The 17,504-nt window shown below is 34.3% G+C and overlaps 3 protein-coding genes across 4 annotated transcripts; 2 read left to right on the top strand and 1 right to left on the bottom strand.

The window, feature by feature from the left end:
• Nucleotides 1-217: 217 nt before the first annotated feature.
• Nucleotides 218-4,450, bottom strand: LOC131594184 (uncharacterized). Of its 2 annotated transcripts, none has more exons than XM_058866271.1 (3): nt 3,958-4,166; nt 2,406-2,744; nt 218-1,558 (listed from the first exon to the last, which is right to left on the bottom strand). In XM_058866271.1, the coding sequence occupies exons 1-3, from the start codon at nt 4,021-4,023 to the stop codon at nt 1,052-1,054; spliced, it is 912 nt and encodes a 303-aa protein (XP_058722254.1). In that variant the 5' UTR covers nt 4,024-4,166; the 3' UTR covers nt 218-1,051. The 2 variants fall into 2 exon arrangements, with proteins under 2 accessions (XP_058722254.1, XP_058722253.1); XM_058866270.1 differs by having other exon boundaries at nt 219-1,558; nt 3,923-4,450.
• A 3,417-nt stretch (nt 4,451-7,867) lies between these two features.
• LOC131598624 (uncharacterized) lies at nt 7,868-8,275 on the top strand. The gene has a single exon (XM_058871206.1). The coding sequence runs from the start codon at nt 7,868-7,870 to the stop codon at nt 8,273-8,275; it is 408 nt and encodes a 135-aa protein (XP_058727189.1).
• A 4,756-nt stretch (nt 8,276-13,031) lies between these two features.
• On the top strand, nt 13,032-15,085 carry LOC131596590 (outer envelope pore protein 24, chloroplastic). The gene is made up of 3 exons (XM_058869295.1): nt 13,032-13,338; nt 13,436-13,795; nt 14,748-15,085. Exons 1-3 carry the CDS (start codon nt 13,138-13,140, stop codon nt 14,826-14,828), a joined length of 642 nt encoding a protein of 213 aa, XP_058725278.1. The 5' UTR covers nt 13,032-13,137; the 3' UTR covers nt 14,829-15,085.
• Nucleotides 15,086-17,504: the final 2,419 nt, after the last annotated feature.

The following is a 17,504-nucleotide window of genomic DNA, read 5'->3' as shown; positions in this document are numbered from 1 at the left end:
ATTTAGAACAAATGGTGAAGATGAAGATATCTCTAAGGAATTTACACAACTCTCTGAGAATGAAGGTGTAAAGCATGAAGTCATGGCACCAAATACACCACATCAGAATTGACACATTTCTCTTTAAGTTAGGCTTCACTAAGTGTGCATCAGAACATGAAGTCTATGTAAGAAAAGTAAGTAAGAAGAAATTGTTGATATTGTAGCTATATGTTTATGACTTGTCGATCACTGATGAAAATGAAGAGGAGATAGAAACCTTCAAGATAAACATAATGGAAGAGTTTGAGATATATGATATTGGGAACCTATCATATTTTTTAGGGGTATAATTTGTGACAACATGCAAAGGTATCTTCCCACACCAAAATAAATATGCTGAAGATGTGTTAAAAAAAGTTTCATATGAGCAACTACAATAATTACAATGGAATCTGGAGCCAAACTGAGAAAATATGCAGATGAAGAACTGGTGGATGCTACACTGTGCAAATAAATAATTCATTCTCTAAGGTGACCTATGCAATACTAGGCCAAAATTATGTCAAAATTATAGAATTGATGATCAAATTTATGGAACAACCAAGAGTAATTCATCTTCTAGTTGCAAAGAAAATAGTCAGGTATGTTAGAGGCACAATTGATCAGGGAATTTTGATGTGTAACCAGAAGAATAACAAAGGAGATACAATGACATATGGCTACTCAGATTCTGACTAAGGAGGTAATCAAATGACAGGAAGAGCACTGCATGCTATATGCTCATGATCGGTGGAACACTAGTTTCCCGGACTTTTAAGAAGTATCTACTATGTAGTGGAGTGCAGTTTATGTAATGAAGATATGGAGACTCATCTACATTTTCAGTTTGAAGATAAAATCCTGAAATGCCTGGTAAAAATATAAACGCTGGCTGATATTTTGCGCTAAACCAAGGATCTTGAGAAATATTTTGTATTCAAACTATGGTTTGCCTCTATACAATATGTACACAAATTTTGTTATGGTTGACAAAACAGATGGAAAAGGAAAGGAAAGTCCCAACTCTTTCCTACGACACAATTTGTTCTGCAACTTCTTGTTCCTTCTTGATATCAGAGGGAGGCAAAAAACAATCCATTGACAAGCCACAAATGTTAAAATCAACTTCTTCAATCCTCCACGTCTCTTCAATTCGTCGCCTATGGTTATGTGCTACACCATATCTGTATAAAATGGCCACTGTCTTGCCACCATGTGCTATTTTAATACCATCTATGTATCTATAATCCTCAATCACTGACTCAATGCTTGTTTCCCAAAAAACAGAATCAATTTCCTTGCCCGGCTTCATTCTAACCAACTTGGAATCTTCGAATTTGACAAGTAACCCTGTGCGTTGGCTAAAGTATCCCCACACCGTGTGTCTGATAATTTCTGTGTGAGACGTGTTTTGTGCTTGGAGGACGTCATGTGCTGTCTCTACTTTTAGTAGAAAACAATCTTCTTTGTTAATGGTTTTCTCTCCTACACATACAGCATCTAGAAACAAGTTGGCTGTACATCTTGGATCCAGTCCCTGATAATAACAACATACATAAAATTAACAACAAAATCTTGATTAAACGAACCCCTTTATAAATTCAATGATAAATTCAAACTTTTGGCTGAACACCGGTTGTTTCAAATTCAATTACAAGGTCTGAAAAACACAGAAGACCACAAACTTTTATTTTGAAATAAAAACAATAATAATTGAATTCTAACATGTTTTTTAAGTAATAGTTGAAGACAAAAAGAATCAATACAAATAAATGTATACTACCAATAATTAACACATTTGATATAAGGGTATAATTTTCTATTATACCAGAATTCAAGTGACCCTTAATATCCTATGCAACTCAATGCTTGGTTCGGTGCTATATATTCAAAAACAAATTGCTAACAGAGTTGTTAAGCAAGTAAAAAGTTTGTATGAAGAACACAATCAGGTACAAGGTTTTCCCCCTCAAAGATAACAGATTCTATTTTGGAAAACCAAACATAATGGAGCATTGCATTCATAGATTGTGTAAAAACACTTTTAGTACTATACTTCCCTACCTATTTCTTACATGTACTTTTTTTTTGTTGACATATACATGTAAAGTTATTAATTTATTATTGTGATTTGTGACTAGTACTAATACTATATCCTAAGTCACAGATTCTCAACTTGGTAGCTGACAACTTTTGTACTTGTCTAATTACTTTTACTTACATTTATGATTTAAGATCTGATAATTAACCAACTAATAACCTCTTATAACCTAACATGTCATTATTAATTACTCTAATCAGAATAAATTAAAACTGGTGTAAGCATTTGGTTGTGTAAAGATTGAACAATAGAAAATTTTCTAATAATGTCAGTCTATTGGTACCTGAAAGACGCGGCGAAGAGGTCTTGGAGGTCCTTTATTAGCATGACAAGGTTTAGAAGAAGACTGTGTCCATGCTATCTTCCCATCACTCCCTGCACTGACTTTGAAACCAGAGACAACCAATTCAAAGTGCCACAAATTTGGATTCTTTTGCCATAACACAAAACCTCCCACTTCAGCTCTACCAATCGGTTTAATGCTATCATCTCCCGCACGCATTTCTGACCCAAACATCCTCACTTGCCCAACTGCATACATACTCTTCAGTGAATCCAATGCTCCCATTCCTCCTGTGGCAGCTATGTATTGCTGCACTATATAATTTGCACTTGAAGCTTCCTGCACATTATTTCATTCAAACAGCTTTTAGTCAATTGTAACAGCCACAAACAAGCTTAATAAAATAATCTCAGTTATACTAATATCCTTAATAATATAACTTTATAAAACAACTCCCTAATCATTTTAACATTCTGATCAATTGTGATATGAACAAGGAAATACTACAATAACATCAACGATTTTAGAGCTGTTGTTAGTAACAATGATAGGATTACAACATCATACATCATTCAAGTTTTAACCTCGTAAAATTTAACTCAAACTCTCTACGTTTCCATAGCTAATCAATCCAATATCAACAAATGAATTAATGGCTTGGGAGTATTAATCTCAACTAATCTCTCAGTCATTGAATTAAATCTAGCTGTTGGTATTAGACTAGACCAGACCAACTGCGAAGGATCAAAGCTCCAGCTCCGACAGAATCAGATTTAAAAACAACTCAAACATGAAGTGTCATCTAATTTTCATGCAAAGGTTCTCACGAGCCTTAGACATAAAAATTTAAAATTGCAGTTGCAGTCCAGTTGTAATTACGTTTCAAACTTTCATATAGTGATACTTGTCTGTAAATGCAGCTGCAACGGTAGTTGCGATTCCGCGGACCACTAAAATTGCGGCCGCACATTCTATTGTGGACCATAATTTAAAAGGATGCCTACAATGCTCTTTTATATATGCAACAATGCCAGATATTTCACTTTTATCCAAAATAAAATACTTCTGATAGTATTAAATAAATAAAAAATCATAATATAATAACATTTCCAATTTAATTTTTTAATTTAAAAAGTTTAGAATTAATTTTGAAGGTTTTGTTCTTCAAAAGTAAAATTGAATATACTTCCATAATTGATTCTCCTGGAAGAATCTAAACCTGAATTTTATAGTAAAAATTTACGTTCAACTCACTTTTGATCATGTTACATCCAATTCAATTTTAAGCATAATCAATTTTCACTATGAATTCATTCAAAATTATTTATCCGCATCTTAACACCGAACACGCGCTCAATATCATATTTCTAAATCAATTCATCGATCACATAACAACAGCTTAATTAATAAGTCAATAAATATACACATGAAATTGATAATGCTAACCGTAAAAAAAAAGAATCAAATATCATTCATTAATTAACATTGCGAATTCATAAATGCGAAATAATGCTTACGATGCTAGAATCTTTGAGAGGACGAGTTAACGTACGATCGCATTGAACCTGAAGAGGAATAAGAGGAGAACCAACAAGTTTAAGCAACGCGATGAATTCATTATTAGAAGTAGCAGAAAGATGCGAAGATTTATCGTTAGAAATCTGCGCTTTCATGAGCGCGCAAAGATTCTGCCACCGATTGGAACCACTGCTTCCGATTCCAGTCCACATATCCTCCGGAATCGGAACTTCCAAAACCGTTTCTAATCCGTCTTCCTTCTCGAAATTTGGACAGAGGTTCCTCATTGGATTGGAGGATGTGATTCTCCAATTGTGGTCTCGAATTTTGTTATGAGATTTTATTTTCCGATTAATTCGTCAAGATAGATTGATTTATACCTAGCTCTAGATACACTATGATAAATGTGAGAATGGGTTTTGGTTTGTGTGTGAGGGATGCGTTTTTTTGGTTTTGATTTTTTTGAAGGCGTTATTTGCGGGAAGCCTAATTTGGGTGTGGAAACGGAATTACCGGCTTATCGTTTTCCTCTATGTTTGGGATTATTGCCACTTTCTTCACAAAAATCTAGCGTTTTTAGTATTATAATAATAAGGGCAATGCTAACGAGTGCCCTAGGGGCACTGGTTAAGAGTATAAAAATGGTATGTTTTGTTATTAATACTTGTATTCATTGCATTAAAAATAGAAATAATTGACTTCTTTTAAGTAACAAAATTTATGTTTTATTGGAAATATTTGTATTTAGTGAATTGAAAATTGAAATGATTAATTTATTTAGACAATATTTTCTTTATTTGGAAACCTTAAAGAGTGCCCCGGGGGCACTCGTTAGCATGACCCTAATAATAATAATACTCCTATTAATAATTTTTCTATTTATTATTATGTTCATTTTTTTTCTTATATAACAGGCTGAAATTCAAGAGAAAAAATTAAAGAAGAATTAAACCAAGTAAGAAAACACTTTAACATCAGGAGCAAAAACCTTCATAACTTTTAAGGGGAGAGTAATGTATCACTTAAGTATCATAAATAGATAAGTGTATATCTCATGTTAGTTAATAATTATGCATATTTATTTTCTTTCTGAAATATGTGGATAATTCGAACATTTTAATTCATCTTCAATAACTCTTTGATCTTCTTTACAAATTGTCGTCCTTAAACACTATCAATATTATTAGTAGTCACACTTCAAAATATGTGAATGTTGTATTTATTCGGTCGGGCTCATATGTAGGTATCTGGTTGTACTCGAAAAAGGCCTCCATGAAGGATACCAATTGATGCACGACCGAGTTATCTACAAGTTTGTTAATGTTCGGGAGTGAGTAGACATCCTTTGGGCAAGCTCTACTGAGATTTGTATAATCAACACCCATTTTCCACTTTTTAGAGGTTTTTTTTACTAGAACGACGCTGGAGAGTCATTTTGTATACTTCCCTTTAGAAATGAACATGGCATCCAATAGGCTTTTTCACTGTGCTCGCGGTAGCTTCAACCTTTTCCAAGGATTGCTTCCTTAATTGTTGAGAGACATAACGGGCTCCGATGGGCTCAATGTCAGGCATCTCATGTAGAGAGACAGCAAAGAGGCGTGTGGTTGCTTGAAGACATTCAATTAGCATGTACCTTACTCCTAGGGGAAGCTCGACCATATCTTTACCAACCACATAGGGTTATCGCCGAGCTAGACAAATTCAAACTCACCTTTTGGAGTAGGTCTGACTTCCCTCTCGTGCGTGTCCAAAACAAAGGTAGAAGTACCCTCCATATTTTCCTTTGTCCTCGATGTCGATGCGAGAATGTCCTATTAGAGGAGTTATTTGATTCGCCTAACTTCTTTAGTTCAGCACCAACAGTGGCCAACCTTCCCCTCATATTGTGATAAGTTACTTTCAAGTGGGCTGGCAAAGCCACTGCGTCTAGCTTTTCTAAGAAGGATCTCCCTATGATACCTCTAAAGACACTTTTGCACGAGATTACAAGGAAGTTGAGGATAACCTTCATTTCACGTGTTCCTTCTCCAATTGTTAATGCCATATATGTCATTCCCCAAGGGTGAGCCATCGAGCCGTTGAAGGCTAAGATATCTCCCCCACTAGATGGATTCAAATCTTCTTGTTGGATGTCTAACAGTTCCAACGTGTCTACGTAAAGAAAGTTGTAGGAACTTTCGTCATCCACGAGGAATCCTGTCAATTTTTTATCAACGATGGTGACTGGAAGAACCAAAGGTAGATCAAAATTTTGAATTTCATTAATCTTTTCAAGATCTCGAAAACCTAACTCCAATCGACCTTTGCTTTGTTAAACGCTAGTGTTTGTCATGCGTAGAAGGCAATCTAGCAAAGGAAAACTTATGGAAGATGCGGCACCGCAAAAATCATCGATTGGTGATAGTTGGTTGATGATTGATTCAGGAGAAGGATTGAGGATCTTGGACATGACTACCAGATTTACTCTCTTTGTTCCTTCTACTTCTGGTAGATGTTTGATTTCAGATCGAGATTGATCTGGTAAAATAATTTTGTAGGAGTCAAAGTCAATTCCCATGAATTGTGCCCATGTTCTGTTCGAGAACCAAAATTATATGCAGTTGGTATAATCTTGAACCAGTGGTGTTAATCTCTGGTACTTGTGGTGCAGGGTGGGCCTGAAAGGTTAGCACTCCAACACCCAAGTTAGTTCACGATTCAAGAAAAGTTTAGTGAAAAATGGAGATCAGAGAATTTAAGTTGCTTTCCGTGTGAACTGACTTTTATACCTTAGGTATAGTAAAATGGATTTAAGTTGAAGTGGACCTTGGATATTTGGGTGGCTCAAAACAACAAGTAAGTCAAAATTCTTCGTTAAAACTTTGTAATTTTATCTATTTTTTAATATTCATACCGCATTTTTTGGAAATCAATGAGTTTTTACCCACATTTTTGAAATGTCTGGTAAAAGCCTGTATATTAAATGAATTTATACCGACGTTTTTGAAAAATTTGGTAAATCATCATAAATCTTTACCGACAATTTTAAAAAATATAATAAAAATTCAAAAATGAATAATGCATTTTCAAGAATTCTGGTAACAAATTGTTACTCTATTTTTTCAAAAAATATGGATAATTAATGCTTTCTTCTGAATTTTTAAAAGATTTGGTAGGTCATATTTCTTGTTTTTTATTTATGTAGTGAGGAACAGAGGACAATATGAGACGATAACTTCTAGACAGATTGAAAGAGCCACATAGAACTCTCGTCATGCATGGGCAGATGCAAAGAAGGATTTACATATTCGAGCAGGTGGAGTAGTCCCCACCGATTCTCGCAGGAAGAGGATGGTTGTCTAGTCTCACTCACCTCGTACTTTCTAGCGTAAATGAGGTGGAGCTGGATGGGGAAAAGACATTGATGCAGAGCCTAATGCTCAGGAGGATATATAAACTCGGGTTAAGGCTGAAGTTCAAACTAAGGTGGAGGCTCATACTAAGTGAGAGGCGAAAGAAGCTAACATTGAGGTCGAGAGATTTATATCTGAGTAATTGTGAAGCTGCATGGGGTTCTGTTGAGTATTGTGTCTGATAGAGATCCAAGATTTACTTATGTGTTTTGGAAAAGTTCGCAAGACGCGTTGGGTTCTAAGCTGAAATTGAGTTTGGCGTATTACCCGCAGACATATGGGTTGACGGAGAGGACCATTCAATCGTCGGAAAAATTGTTGAGAGCTTGTGTGCTTGAATAATAAGGTACGTGGGATAGTTATATTCCTTTGATGGAATTCACTTATAATAGTAGTTTCCATTCTATCATTGAAATGGCACCTTCAGAAGCATTGTACGGTCAGAAGTGTAGAACTTTGTTGTGTTGGTAGAAATCTGGAAGAAGTGTAGTGCTTGGACCTAAGATAGTTCAACAAACTACAGAGAAAGTGAAACTAATTCGGGAGAAGATGAAAACTTCGCAAAGTAGGCATAAGAGCTCTCATGACAAGAGAAGGGATGATCTTGAATTTGAGGAAGGAGACCATGTATTTTTGAGAGTTACTCCAGTGACCGGTGTTGGACGTGCATTGAAATCGAAGAAGCTTACGCCTCGATTCGTTGGTCCGTATCAGATTTCAGAGAGAGTAGGAGCTATTGCTTATCGGGTGGCCTTGCCACTTAATCTTTCGAATTTGCATGATGTATTCCATGTTTCACAACTTCGGAAATATATTTCGGATCCATCTCATGTGATTCTAATGGATAACATACAAGTTCGGGATAACCTTATGATAGAGACATTACCGGTGAAGATTGAAGACCGTGAAATGAAGCAGTTGAGAGGTAAAGATATTTCTCTCATGAAGGTGGTTTGAGGAGAAGCTGCCGGATAAAGTATGATGTAGGATTTAGAGAGCAAGAAGCGGGAATCTTATTCGCAATTGTTCGAATGAGGTAATTTTTTAGGACGAAAATATTTTAAGTGGAGGGGAGTTGTAACGCCTCATTTTGACCGTATTTATTTTCATAATTAAAAATATGTGATGTGGTGTGTTGTGTGTGCTATGATGTAATTTGTGGGGTAGAAGACCTTAGTATAAGGCGGTTGTGACGAGAATGTAAGGATAAAGGTGTGTGTGTGTGTGTGCGCGCGCGCGTGTGTGTGTATGTATATATGTTCTTGTGTAAAAAACTAGATATATGGAGTTTGCCCTCAGAGGTGAGGAAAGTTGGAAAACTAGCTATTATTGTGATAAGCTTTGGGGATTTGGAAGCTGTGATTGATGCACTTTGTTCCAAGAGAAGTGTCTTGCTTATCCCTCTATCGGGAGCCCATTTTATCGTGATATCCATGGTCTAATGACCATTAATCACCTTTGTAACGTTTTATAACTGTCTATAAATACTTGTAACGTCCTCATTCATTATGCGTAACAGACTCCATCAATGGGCTATCATCCAGACTTTTGACCTCTAGATGCTCTAGTAACAACTCATAACTCGGCCTCCGGTTAAGTACTTGATTTCTGCCTACATGCAGTTCTCGGCTGAATTATATGTTTGTCGGGTAGGGCGTAATGCTCAACTATGGGCATATTCCATGCTATAGGCCGCGTCTTCATAAATATCCAGAGTATGGAACAATATATATGTCTTAGTATTATTGAGATTATTATTGTTATTGTAAATATTATTTTAGTAATAACAATATAGTGAGTGATTAAATAAATTGGATTTATTATATAATTATTTAAAAATAAGAAGGGTAATGTTGGGTTTTCAAATTAGAGGTCTAAGGGTTAAAAGTGACAAATAAAAGAGAATATAGATCATTTTGCTGAATTGATCATAGAAACCAGAGAAGAGAAAGAATGAAGGGGAGAGAAGAGAACACTAAGCTAGGGCAAGGAAAGTTCTTAGAGAATCATCAACCAAGGTAAGGGTGGGGTTCTAACACTATGAGGGATTGTATGATGGTAGGGTATGGTGGAGATAACTAGTATAATTGTATGTTCATGTTTCTGTGAAATTGGATTTTTGGATATGTATGTGATGTTATGAATGTTGATGATGATCTTGTGTTAAATTCTTTGAAATTGATGATATTGTCATTAATTGATGAATGAGAAGTTTGGGTAATATCCTTGTTCAAATCATACAATTGAGAAAACTATTTTGGTGTCAAAAGTGTGAGTTTTGGAAAAGATTTTGGTAGCACAAAATTTCAGGTTTTTGGCTTTGTAACAGATGTAATTGGGTACGCTCCTGACCGTAACCGGTTACACAATGATTTTTGGGGTCTGGGAGCGAAAATGTGAGACGGTAACCGGGTACGCTCCTGGCTGTCACCGGTTACCACTGGGTGTTTTTGACATGGTTTGCTACTGTAATGTAGTGTAACCGGTTACGAGTTACCCGTCTGGTCGTAACTGGTTGCCACTGAAGTTGACAGTTTTTCAAAACTTGTAAAATCCATATCTTTTGACTCGGGTGTTCGTTTGACGCGCCGTTTGGACCTAGGGGAAGATGAAAAATTATACTTTATTTTAAGAATAAATTACGAACAGTAGGGAATGATTTTTTTGAAATAACCATATGAATATGATGCTTTAGTATAATGTGTGTTTGTGAAGATGATACTCGAATTGATGAGGTTTGCGATATGATGATGTTTCCGATGTGCATGTATTGTCATTGCATAAGTTGTTGTAACATGTCGGTCTTGCATGCATTTCATAAGCGATGTGGCCTTAATGGCAATGACGATCTGGCCTAAATGGAAAATAACGATGTGGCCTAATTAAATGGCTAAAAGCGACGTGATATGGTACCACATGCATATAGTCAGTGAAGTCGGTCTCATGGCATTTATGATGTTGTTGGTGAATAAGATGTGAATTGTATGAATACTTGTAAATATTTTGTATGTGACGTGTATTGTTGATCAGTGTTGATGTGTAAAGAATGAATAATATAATCATGTGTGTTATATTATATCTACTTATTATCATTGTTTATATTTTTATAATATTTCACCCCTTTTATTTGAATGTTACCTCTACGTGGGTAACGTGCAGGTGATTCGCAGTAGATGAAGTTAGCCGTTGTTTATTTCGAGTCGGCGTTATGCTCTGATACGTAACACCGTGGGGGATGAACGCTTGCTTGTTTTGCTTAGCTGTTATTTTTTGTTTGTTTGATGAATTGTGGGAGTGTGTAAACTCTCTTTTATTTGGTTAAATGTTGGTTATGATTAATTGAGATGTTGAATAATGAACGTGATTTCTTTTCCGCTGCGATAATAAAGAATTTGAAGTTTGAGGACTATGTTGAAAATGGTGTTGGTTCATCCAAAAGTGTGTTATGTATTTATTTATTTATACCTGAGCAAATTTGTGATATGTTGGAAGATTGACATCCTATTTTTGATGATTTGATTTAAAAATTTATTTACTCTGATTTTGTTAAAATACCGATGGCAAAAATTAGGGTGTTACATTTTTTATGTCTAATTTCTTCTTCTTGTGCAGTGTTGGATATACGAGCATTTCTCGTCCAGTTATGATAGACGGTTTAGTGGCGAAATATTTGCTTGTGAGTTATTTGCATCTGTTTGGGTATATTCAGGGCATCCCTCAACCAATCATTGTTGTGCCATATGAGGGCATTAGTAGAAGATTTTTGTATAACATTTTCATCAACGCCATTTCTATTAGAGATAATGTAGTAGATGTGCAATTCCCTTGGTAGCGTGAGGATGGTTACTCAAAGTGATATGTTACAGTATCACATCCTCACACCATCTCACCTACTCAGTCTGCTAATGATGGTGGACTTTCTCATAATGGAGGACCTTTAGATGACATCCATCACCTCCACCGCCTCTACTTGGAATGATTGACCAACAGTGGTTACAAAGGATTACACTCCTTTACAATAATCTCAAGGTTTGGCAAACCTAGATGATGAGATGTGTGTTTTGGCATCGCAGATAACAAATATTTTGCATGGTGATTCTTTGTAGATGTTATTAATTTGTTCATTATTTATTATTGTTGGCATTATTTTGGGTTTGTACATAATTATTTGTATAGTCGACACTTTAGTTTAACATTGCATTAGATGAAAATTAACAATATATTATTGCGGGATAAACATAACTTAGCTTGAAAATTGCTTAACATCACTTAACATGAAAATAACACGGACATAACTTAAACACTGCTAGATGATTCATATGACTTTTAAATCTTTAGCTCACACTTACTTAACATAATCTTCCTTTCATTATCGATTGAAGGCGAACGATACTCGATCTTAACCACCTTTCTGTTAACGGTATGGTGCACAAGATTATCCAATTTGAATTTTAGGACAACAAGATGTGTGTCTTATGTGAGCTTAAAATCAACAGGAGGTTTCACGCCGTTGAAATATACATACGCGAGACATCAATATTGAGACATTATAATATATATTTTAATATAATATATTATGCATATTTATATAAGTTAGGAATCAATATGAACCACACAAAATTGTTAGTGCAATCACAACCGTAAAAAAGTGTCGACAAAATCTCAAACGTTGAAATTTAGCACTACTAGATTTTCAGTAAACGCAAAAGAATCTAGTAATTAAAAGAGGTTATTAAAAAACCAATTAACTAAGTTTTTTAAAATGCTGATAAAATAACACTATCATATTTTCATGTTTATGGTAAAAATCTGGTTTTACCTAATGCTTTTGAAAAAAATCGAAATTTTTTGACAGAAATATAGTTTTTTGAAACATTTGATAAAAATACATTCCAAATTTCTTTAATAGATTACTGGATTTTTTGTCTATATACCGCATTTTTTATTACATTAACGAATTTTTCATTAGACACTTTTTAGCTAAAGATATTTTTGATATTATTTTGGACTGGACCTGGAGCTGGTCCACCGTCGGACAAAGTCCAATCCACGTCCGCGTCGAGGACAACCTAAAACACTGGCCCAATTTGCTAGAGCCAACGAATAACACATTTCCCACGTGCTCCCCGATCAAGGACACATCATCAATTATCTCCCACGTTGTGCGTGACTAGCAAGACGGATTCAGCTTTCGTAACGGGCAACTCCGCCAATGCCACTGAAGATCACAAAGCAGTTGACTCAGGATGGTGAGCACGTGCTGCTGACCCCCACTTGCATGTGGGAATCCTGGCAATCATCCATCATGGACTTGGATATTCATCCTATAATGGAGACAGTTAACCTAGCACTGAAGGATCACTATAAATACCCTAATCTGCAAAAGGGTCACATATTCACTTTTTATACTTTAAACTTTGTTACCTTTACGCCGATACTTACTTTAACATCGGATTGTCTGCAGGTACACCCCTCCTCTGTTGGACAATCAAGCCTACAAACATTTTTTTCTTGCCATCACTCTTTTTGATCCAAGATTAGGTATTATAAAAAATTGAGCCTTGCCAAATTTATTTTTAAGAGTGCCCCGACAAAACTATTTTGAGCATCTAAATGGGCCAATTCCTATAAACACCAAACCCAACTTTCAGGCCCACAACACTCTAAAAACTACGCTGGCCGGCACCAAGAACATGAAGAAAAAAGTACACGGTAGTCGCTAATCAGCTCCACCATATATACCTTCAATTTCATTTCAACTCATTTCACAAAAAAATCCAAAAAAAATTTACATTCCCTTCTCCACTCCGTTGTTTACAATGAAGGCCGCTTTGAAGGGCAAATACGACCTTGACCAGAACACCAGCGGCGCCGCCACCGTCGCCTTCAACGCCGGCGACGTCAAACTCCGAGCATCCATAACCGACGCCACTTTCAAAAGCGGCCCCAGCTTAACCGGCCTAGTCCTCGCCGTAGAGAAACCTGGCTCCTTCAGTGTCGACTACAACGTCCCCAAAAAGGTAAACCATAACGAATTGTAAATTCCAAAAACGGCCCGGTTCATTTCTAAACCAAACCAAACCGGTTCGGTTTATTTCATTTTTTTCTCGTTTGCAGGATTTTCGGTTTCAGTTCATGAACACCGTTAGGGTTGCAGAGAAACCGTTGAATTTGGCATACATACATAGCAAAGGAGATAACAGAACAATTTTGGACGGAACGTTGGTGTGGGACCCATCGAACAAGGTTTCAGCGAACTACGCTGTTGAATCTGGGAACTGTAAATTGAAGTATAGCTATAATCATAAGGGTTTGACTACAATTGAACCTACCTATGATGTTGCTAAGAATTCTTGGGACTTTGCAGTTTCTGGAAAAGTTTACGGTGATGATTCTCTCAAAGCTTCTTATCAGACTTCAAGCAAGGTGTTAGGGTTGGAGTGGACAAGGAGTTCCAAACAAACTGGTTGCTTCAAGGTATATTTTTTATCATGGTTTTGAATTAGGGTTGTTGAATTTGGTAATATGGAAAATTGCTGACAATTAGGTTAATTCGGCTGCTAATTAAATCCTAGATTAAGCGTAGGATGTTTAGATTTTAAATGTGTGGTTGATTTTAGTGTATGTGATTGATTTTTGAAATTGTTAGTTCTGGACTATAAATGCGGCGGTTGGAGGAAATTTAAGCAACTATTTGTCAACATGGTTGGTTATTTGTATGCAATTCAAGAATTGAATTATAATGTTGCTTAGAACATTTGTTTGATATCTATTATTATGTATGTAGCTGCTTTGAGTTTGAATTGTTTTGTGGGATGAAACTCATAAATGTGGCTCGTTTTGTGTTTTTATCTCCTTGTGCATAAGCCTGAAGTTTTTAGCATTTATACAGTGAGTATTGGTTGACTAATTATACATTGATTGGTATAAGGCTAATGGTAGGTTGATGTTACAAGTCTTGAGACTTTAATTGTGTACTTGTTTTTCTTCCCATTAATTACTTTAAATGATGGCTTTGTTTGAGATTGAGGGAGATGTGAGTTTTCTGGAGGGTTCAAACATCCACGAATCTCTTCATATTGGAAGTTTCAATTGCACGCAACCTGGAAACTTACGAATATAGACTGTGTAAGGATGTAGCATTTTATCTTTGTGAAATTGGTTGAGTTTGAGGAGGTTCATATTGTGCTACCTGAAAATGGACTTGGGGGTAGATTTGGAATAAGTTATTAACTTCTGTATCGGTATGATTTAAAGAATATTCAACAACTAAATACCAAATCAAGTTATTATGTAGTCTCATTAGAACAGTAGTTCATTTTTATTCCTAAATAAGCGCAAAGAACTCGTTCGTAGCTGTGGAGGTCTTTTGTAGCATCTATTTATTTGTCATACATAACCTCTAACTATTAGCTATGTCTTCTTGCAGGTTGTGGCGTCCGTTAATTTGGCGGAGGAAAAGAAAATTCCCAAACTCAGTGTTGAGTCCACATTGAATTTTGAGATGTAGCTTTCCATCTGATATACCAGCTCAATTGCTTGATAGATTGCTATCTAGTTGTGATGGCTTTTGTGGTCACCATGGGGTATATTTTGCCTTTTCAGTATTATATACTTGAAAATGATTTGATCATGTAATGAGCTACTCGGAGGCGATGATCGTCCATATTAAACGTTTCATTTTTATTTTTTAACTGTTCTGATACTTCCCTCATAATGAAGAATCCTGTAATGGATTGCCTATATTTTGGGCACTTCTATTCTCATTTAGTTATTATGTGTTGCCATTCTTTTCTCTATGGACATTAGAATGATTGGAAGGATTGCTTGTTCTAGTTGGAAAAATCATGGGGTTATCTAGTTTTTGAAGTTTAAAATATGACTATAGGTACATATTAATAAGTTATTTATAGAAATATTTTTTTTGGAACACGTGCATTCAATGTGTCGAAATTTTAAATATGATTTGAGTATATTTAATTACATTTAACTTTTTATAGCATGACACATACTTTTTTTATTGAGTGCAAGAGAAATATATTGCAAGAATTATAAAAAAGAAATCTTAAGGAAGCCTCAATCACATTATTTTGTGATATGTTGGTTGTGTTTATTATTAACTATAGAATTAGTTTTCCCATTGATGCCATGAAACATTCTCAAACCATTTTTTCCTCGATAAAATGCAAATGGTGGAGTGCAAGGAACGTGTTCAACGATAATCATGCTATAAATAAATATAATAAAACCTAATGTTGTTTTTTTTTTTTTGAATGGTTCTAATCAACAAAGAGAAATATATTTTGATGCCAAACCAATTAAATATAAAATTGTATATACTTCAACGATTACTTTTTGAATATTCTAATCCATGCCGATCCAGGCAAACTCATAAAAACAATTTATGAGTAATTTTGGATGTGTTTGGATTTCTTACGTTAAGTTGGATTTCAAATTGATTTTTTTAAAATCGATCCAAATCAAAGTGTTATATGTGTTATGTATTGTTAATTGATAAATTTTTCTTCTTAGATCGAGGAATATTTTAATTTTAATACAATTCTCCATCCAAAGATGGTTATTGTGTGCTATAACTAAAAATTGATTTGAGATGAAGTTAATGGAGAATGTATTGGAAAAAAAATTTGTTTGTTTAAAGGTGACAATTTTCAAAATTCAATATATATTACTCTAATGGAGAAAAACTACAAAGGATTCGTAAAAGAATTTTGAGTTTGAAGTGTCGCAAAAAATATTGACATTGAATGACATAGAATGATTAAGAGAATGATATGGATATGACACGAAGGATGTATAGTAATATCATATGAATTTGATGATTCAAAATTAAAATTAAAATATGCATAGTAGGTCTCACACTTCAGTCTTTACAAGAGAGAGATATAGATATGACATGAAAGATTTATAATATTAGCATATACATTTTTATTGGATTTAAGACTTAAATTAAATCATATTTAATGTAAGACATAAATAAACTGCAGAGACTTTTCTAATGGATTTAAGATTTAAATTAAATCATACATAATATAAGACATAAGTAAACCGCTTATATCTTTTTAATGGATTTAAGACTTAAATTAAATCATACATAAGGTAAGAACATAAGTAAGCCGCATATACTTTTTTAATGGATTTAAGACTTATGAATGACATATATATATATATATATATATATATATATATATATATATATATATATATATATATATATATATATATATATATATATATTTATATATATATATATATATATATATATATATATATATATATATATATATATATATATATATATATATATATATATATATATATATGACATGAGAAATGTATGATATTATCATTTGATTAATGTAAGGTTAAATTTAAATTGGTTAAAAAAATTAAAATTAAAGTATAACACACCATAACTCTTTTCATGCATGACGTACGACATAACGCGCATCTAGTCTTTAAGAAATATAAAAAAACAAATTAAAAAATAATGGCCCAATAAGATATTCTAGGAAATTATTTTAACTATAAAAGTAAATAATTATGATAATTTATTTATCTACTTTTAATATAATAAAGTAGAATACATATGAAATCCTATTATTATCCCTCTAATCACCAATTTGAGGGTGATAATCGGGGACATAACGGTAATTGCATCTCCCTAATTATTCTTAATTTTAAACTACCCTATTATTACTAGGGTCATTATTTCGGCCACCCTAACACTCTTTGGAAAGAATGAATTTGTAGAGTCATTACTTTAGCCACCCAAACACTCTTTGGAAAGAATCAAAGAGCAGCATGCTTTTTCATAAACCACATTGGAACTGCAAAAAACAATTTCTATTCTTCAAAACCCTTCAAATTATACTCTCATTAATCTCTCATTAATCTATATATTATGGCATATGATTTCGACCCAGATCCAAAATTATGTTCAACCATTCCTTCATTACAATATTGTTGTTGTTCGTCTTGAATGTTTTCCATCGATTTTTTTTCCATGTTTTTCTTATTATCTGCAACGGCATATATCGATCTTCGTCTTCTTAAATTTGCAGCATGCTAGCACAATCAAATTCCCCTTTAATCTCCATCCCTCATAGTTTTCTTCTTTTTCATCTCTATATCCCATCCCCATTATTTTTATGGTTGTTTTTAAGAT

The sequence above is a fragment of the Vicia villosa genome, linkage group LG4 (genome assembly GCF_029867415.1).
Source record: "Vicia villosa cultivar HV-30 ecotype Madison, WI linkage group LG4, Vvil1.0, whole genome shotgun sequence".
Classification (NCBI taxonomy): Eukaryota; Viridiplantae; Streptophyta; class Magnoliopsida; order Fabales; family Fabaceae; genus Vicia; species Vicia villosa.
The sequence above is the reverse complement of the archived record's forward strand: the minus strand, read 5'-3'. Positions and strand labels throughout refer to the sequence as shown.

Excerpts from the sequence above, each read along its gene's own strand:
- LOC131594184 (XM_058866270.1), bottom strand. The coding sequence starts at position 4,210 with ATGAGGAACCTCTGTCCAAATTTCGAGAAGGAAGACGGATTAGAAACG. Across the intron at positions 2,745-3,922 it reads CTCTCAAAGATTCTAGCATC|GAAGCTTCAAGTGCAAATTA; the intron begins GTAAGCATTATT and ends AATAATGTGCAG. Across the intron at positions 1,559-2,405 it reads CTCTTCGCCGCGTCTTTCAG|GGACTGGATCCAAGATGTAC; the intron begins GTACCAATAGAC and ends TGTTATTATCAG.
- LOC131598624 (XM_058871206.1), top strand. The coding sequence starts at position 7,868 with ATGAAAACTTCGCAAAGTAGGCATAAGAGCTCTCATGACAAGAGAAGG.
- LOC131596590 (XM_058869295.1), top strand. The coding sequence starts at position 13,138 with ATGAAGGCCGCTTTGAAGGGCAAATACGACCTTGACCAGAACACCAGC. Across the intron at positions 13,339-13,435 it reads ACTACAACGTCCCCAAAAAG|GATTTTCGGTTTCAGTTCAT; the intron begins GTAAACCATAAC and ends TCTCGTTTGCAG. Across the intron at positions 13,796-14,747 it reads AACAAACTGGTTGCTTCAAG|GTTGTGGCGTCCGTTAATTT; the intron begins GTATATTTTTTA and ends GTCTTCTTGCAG.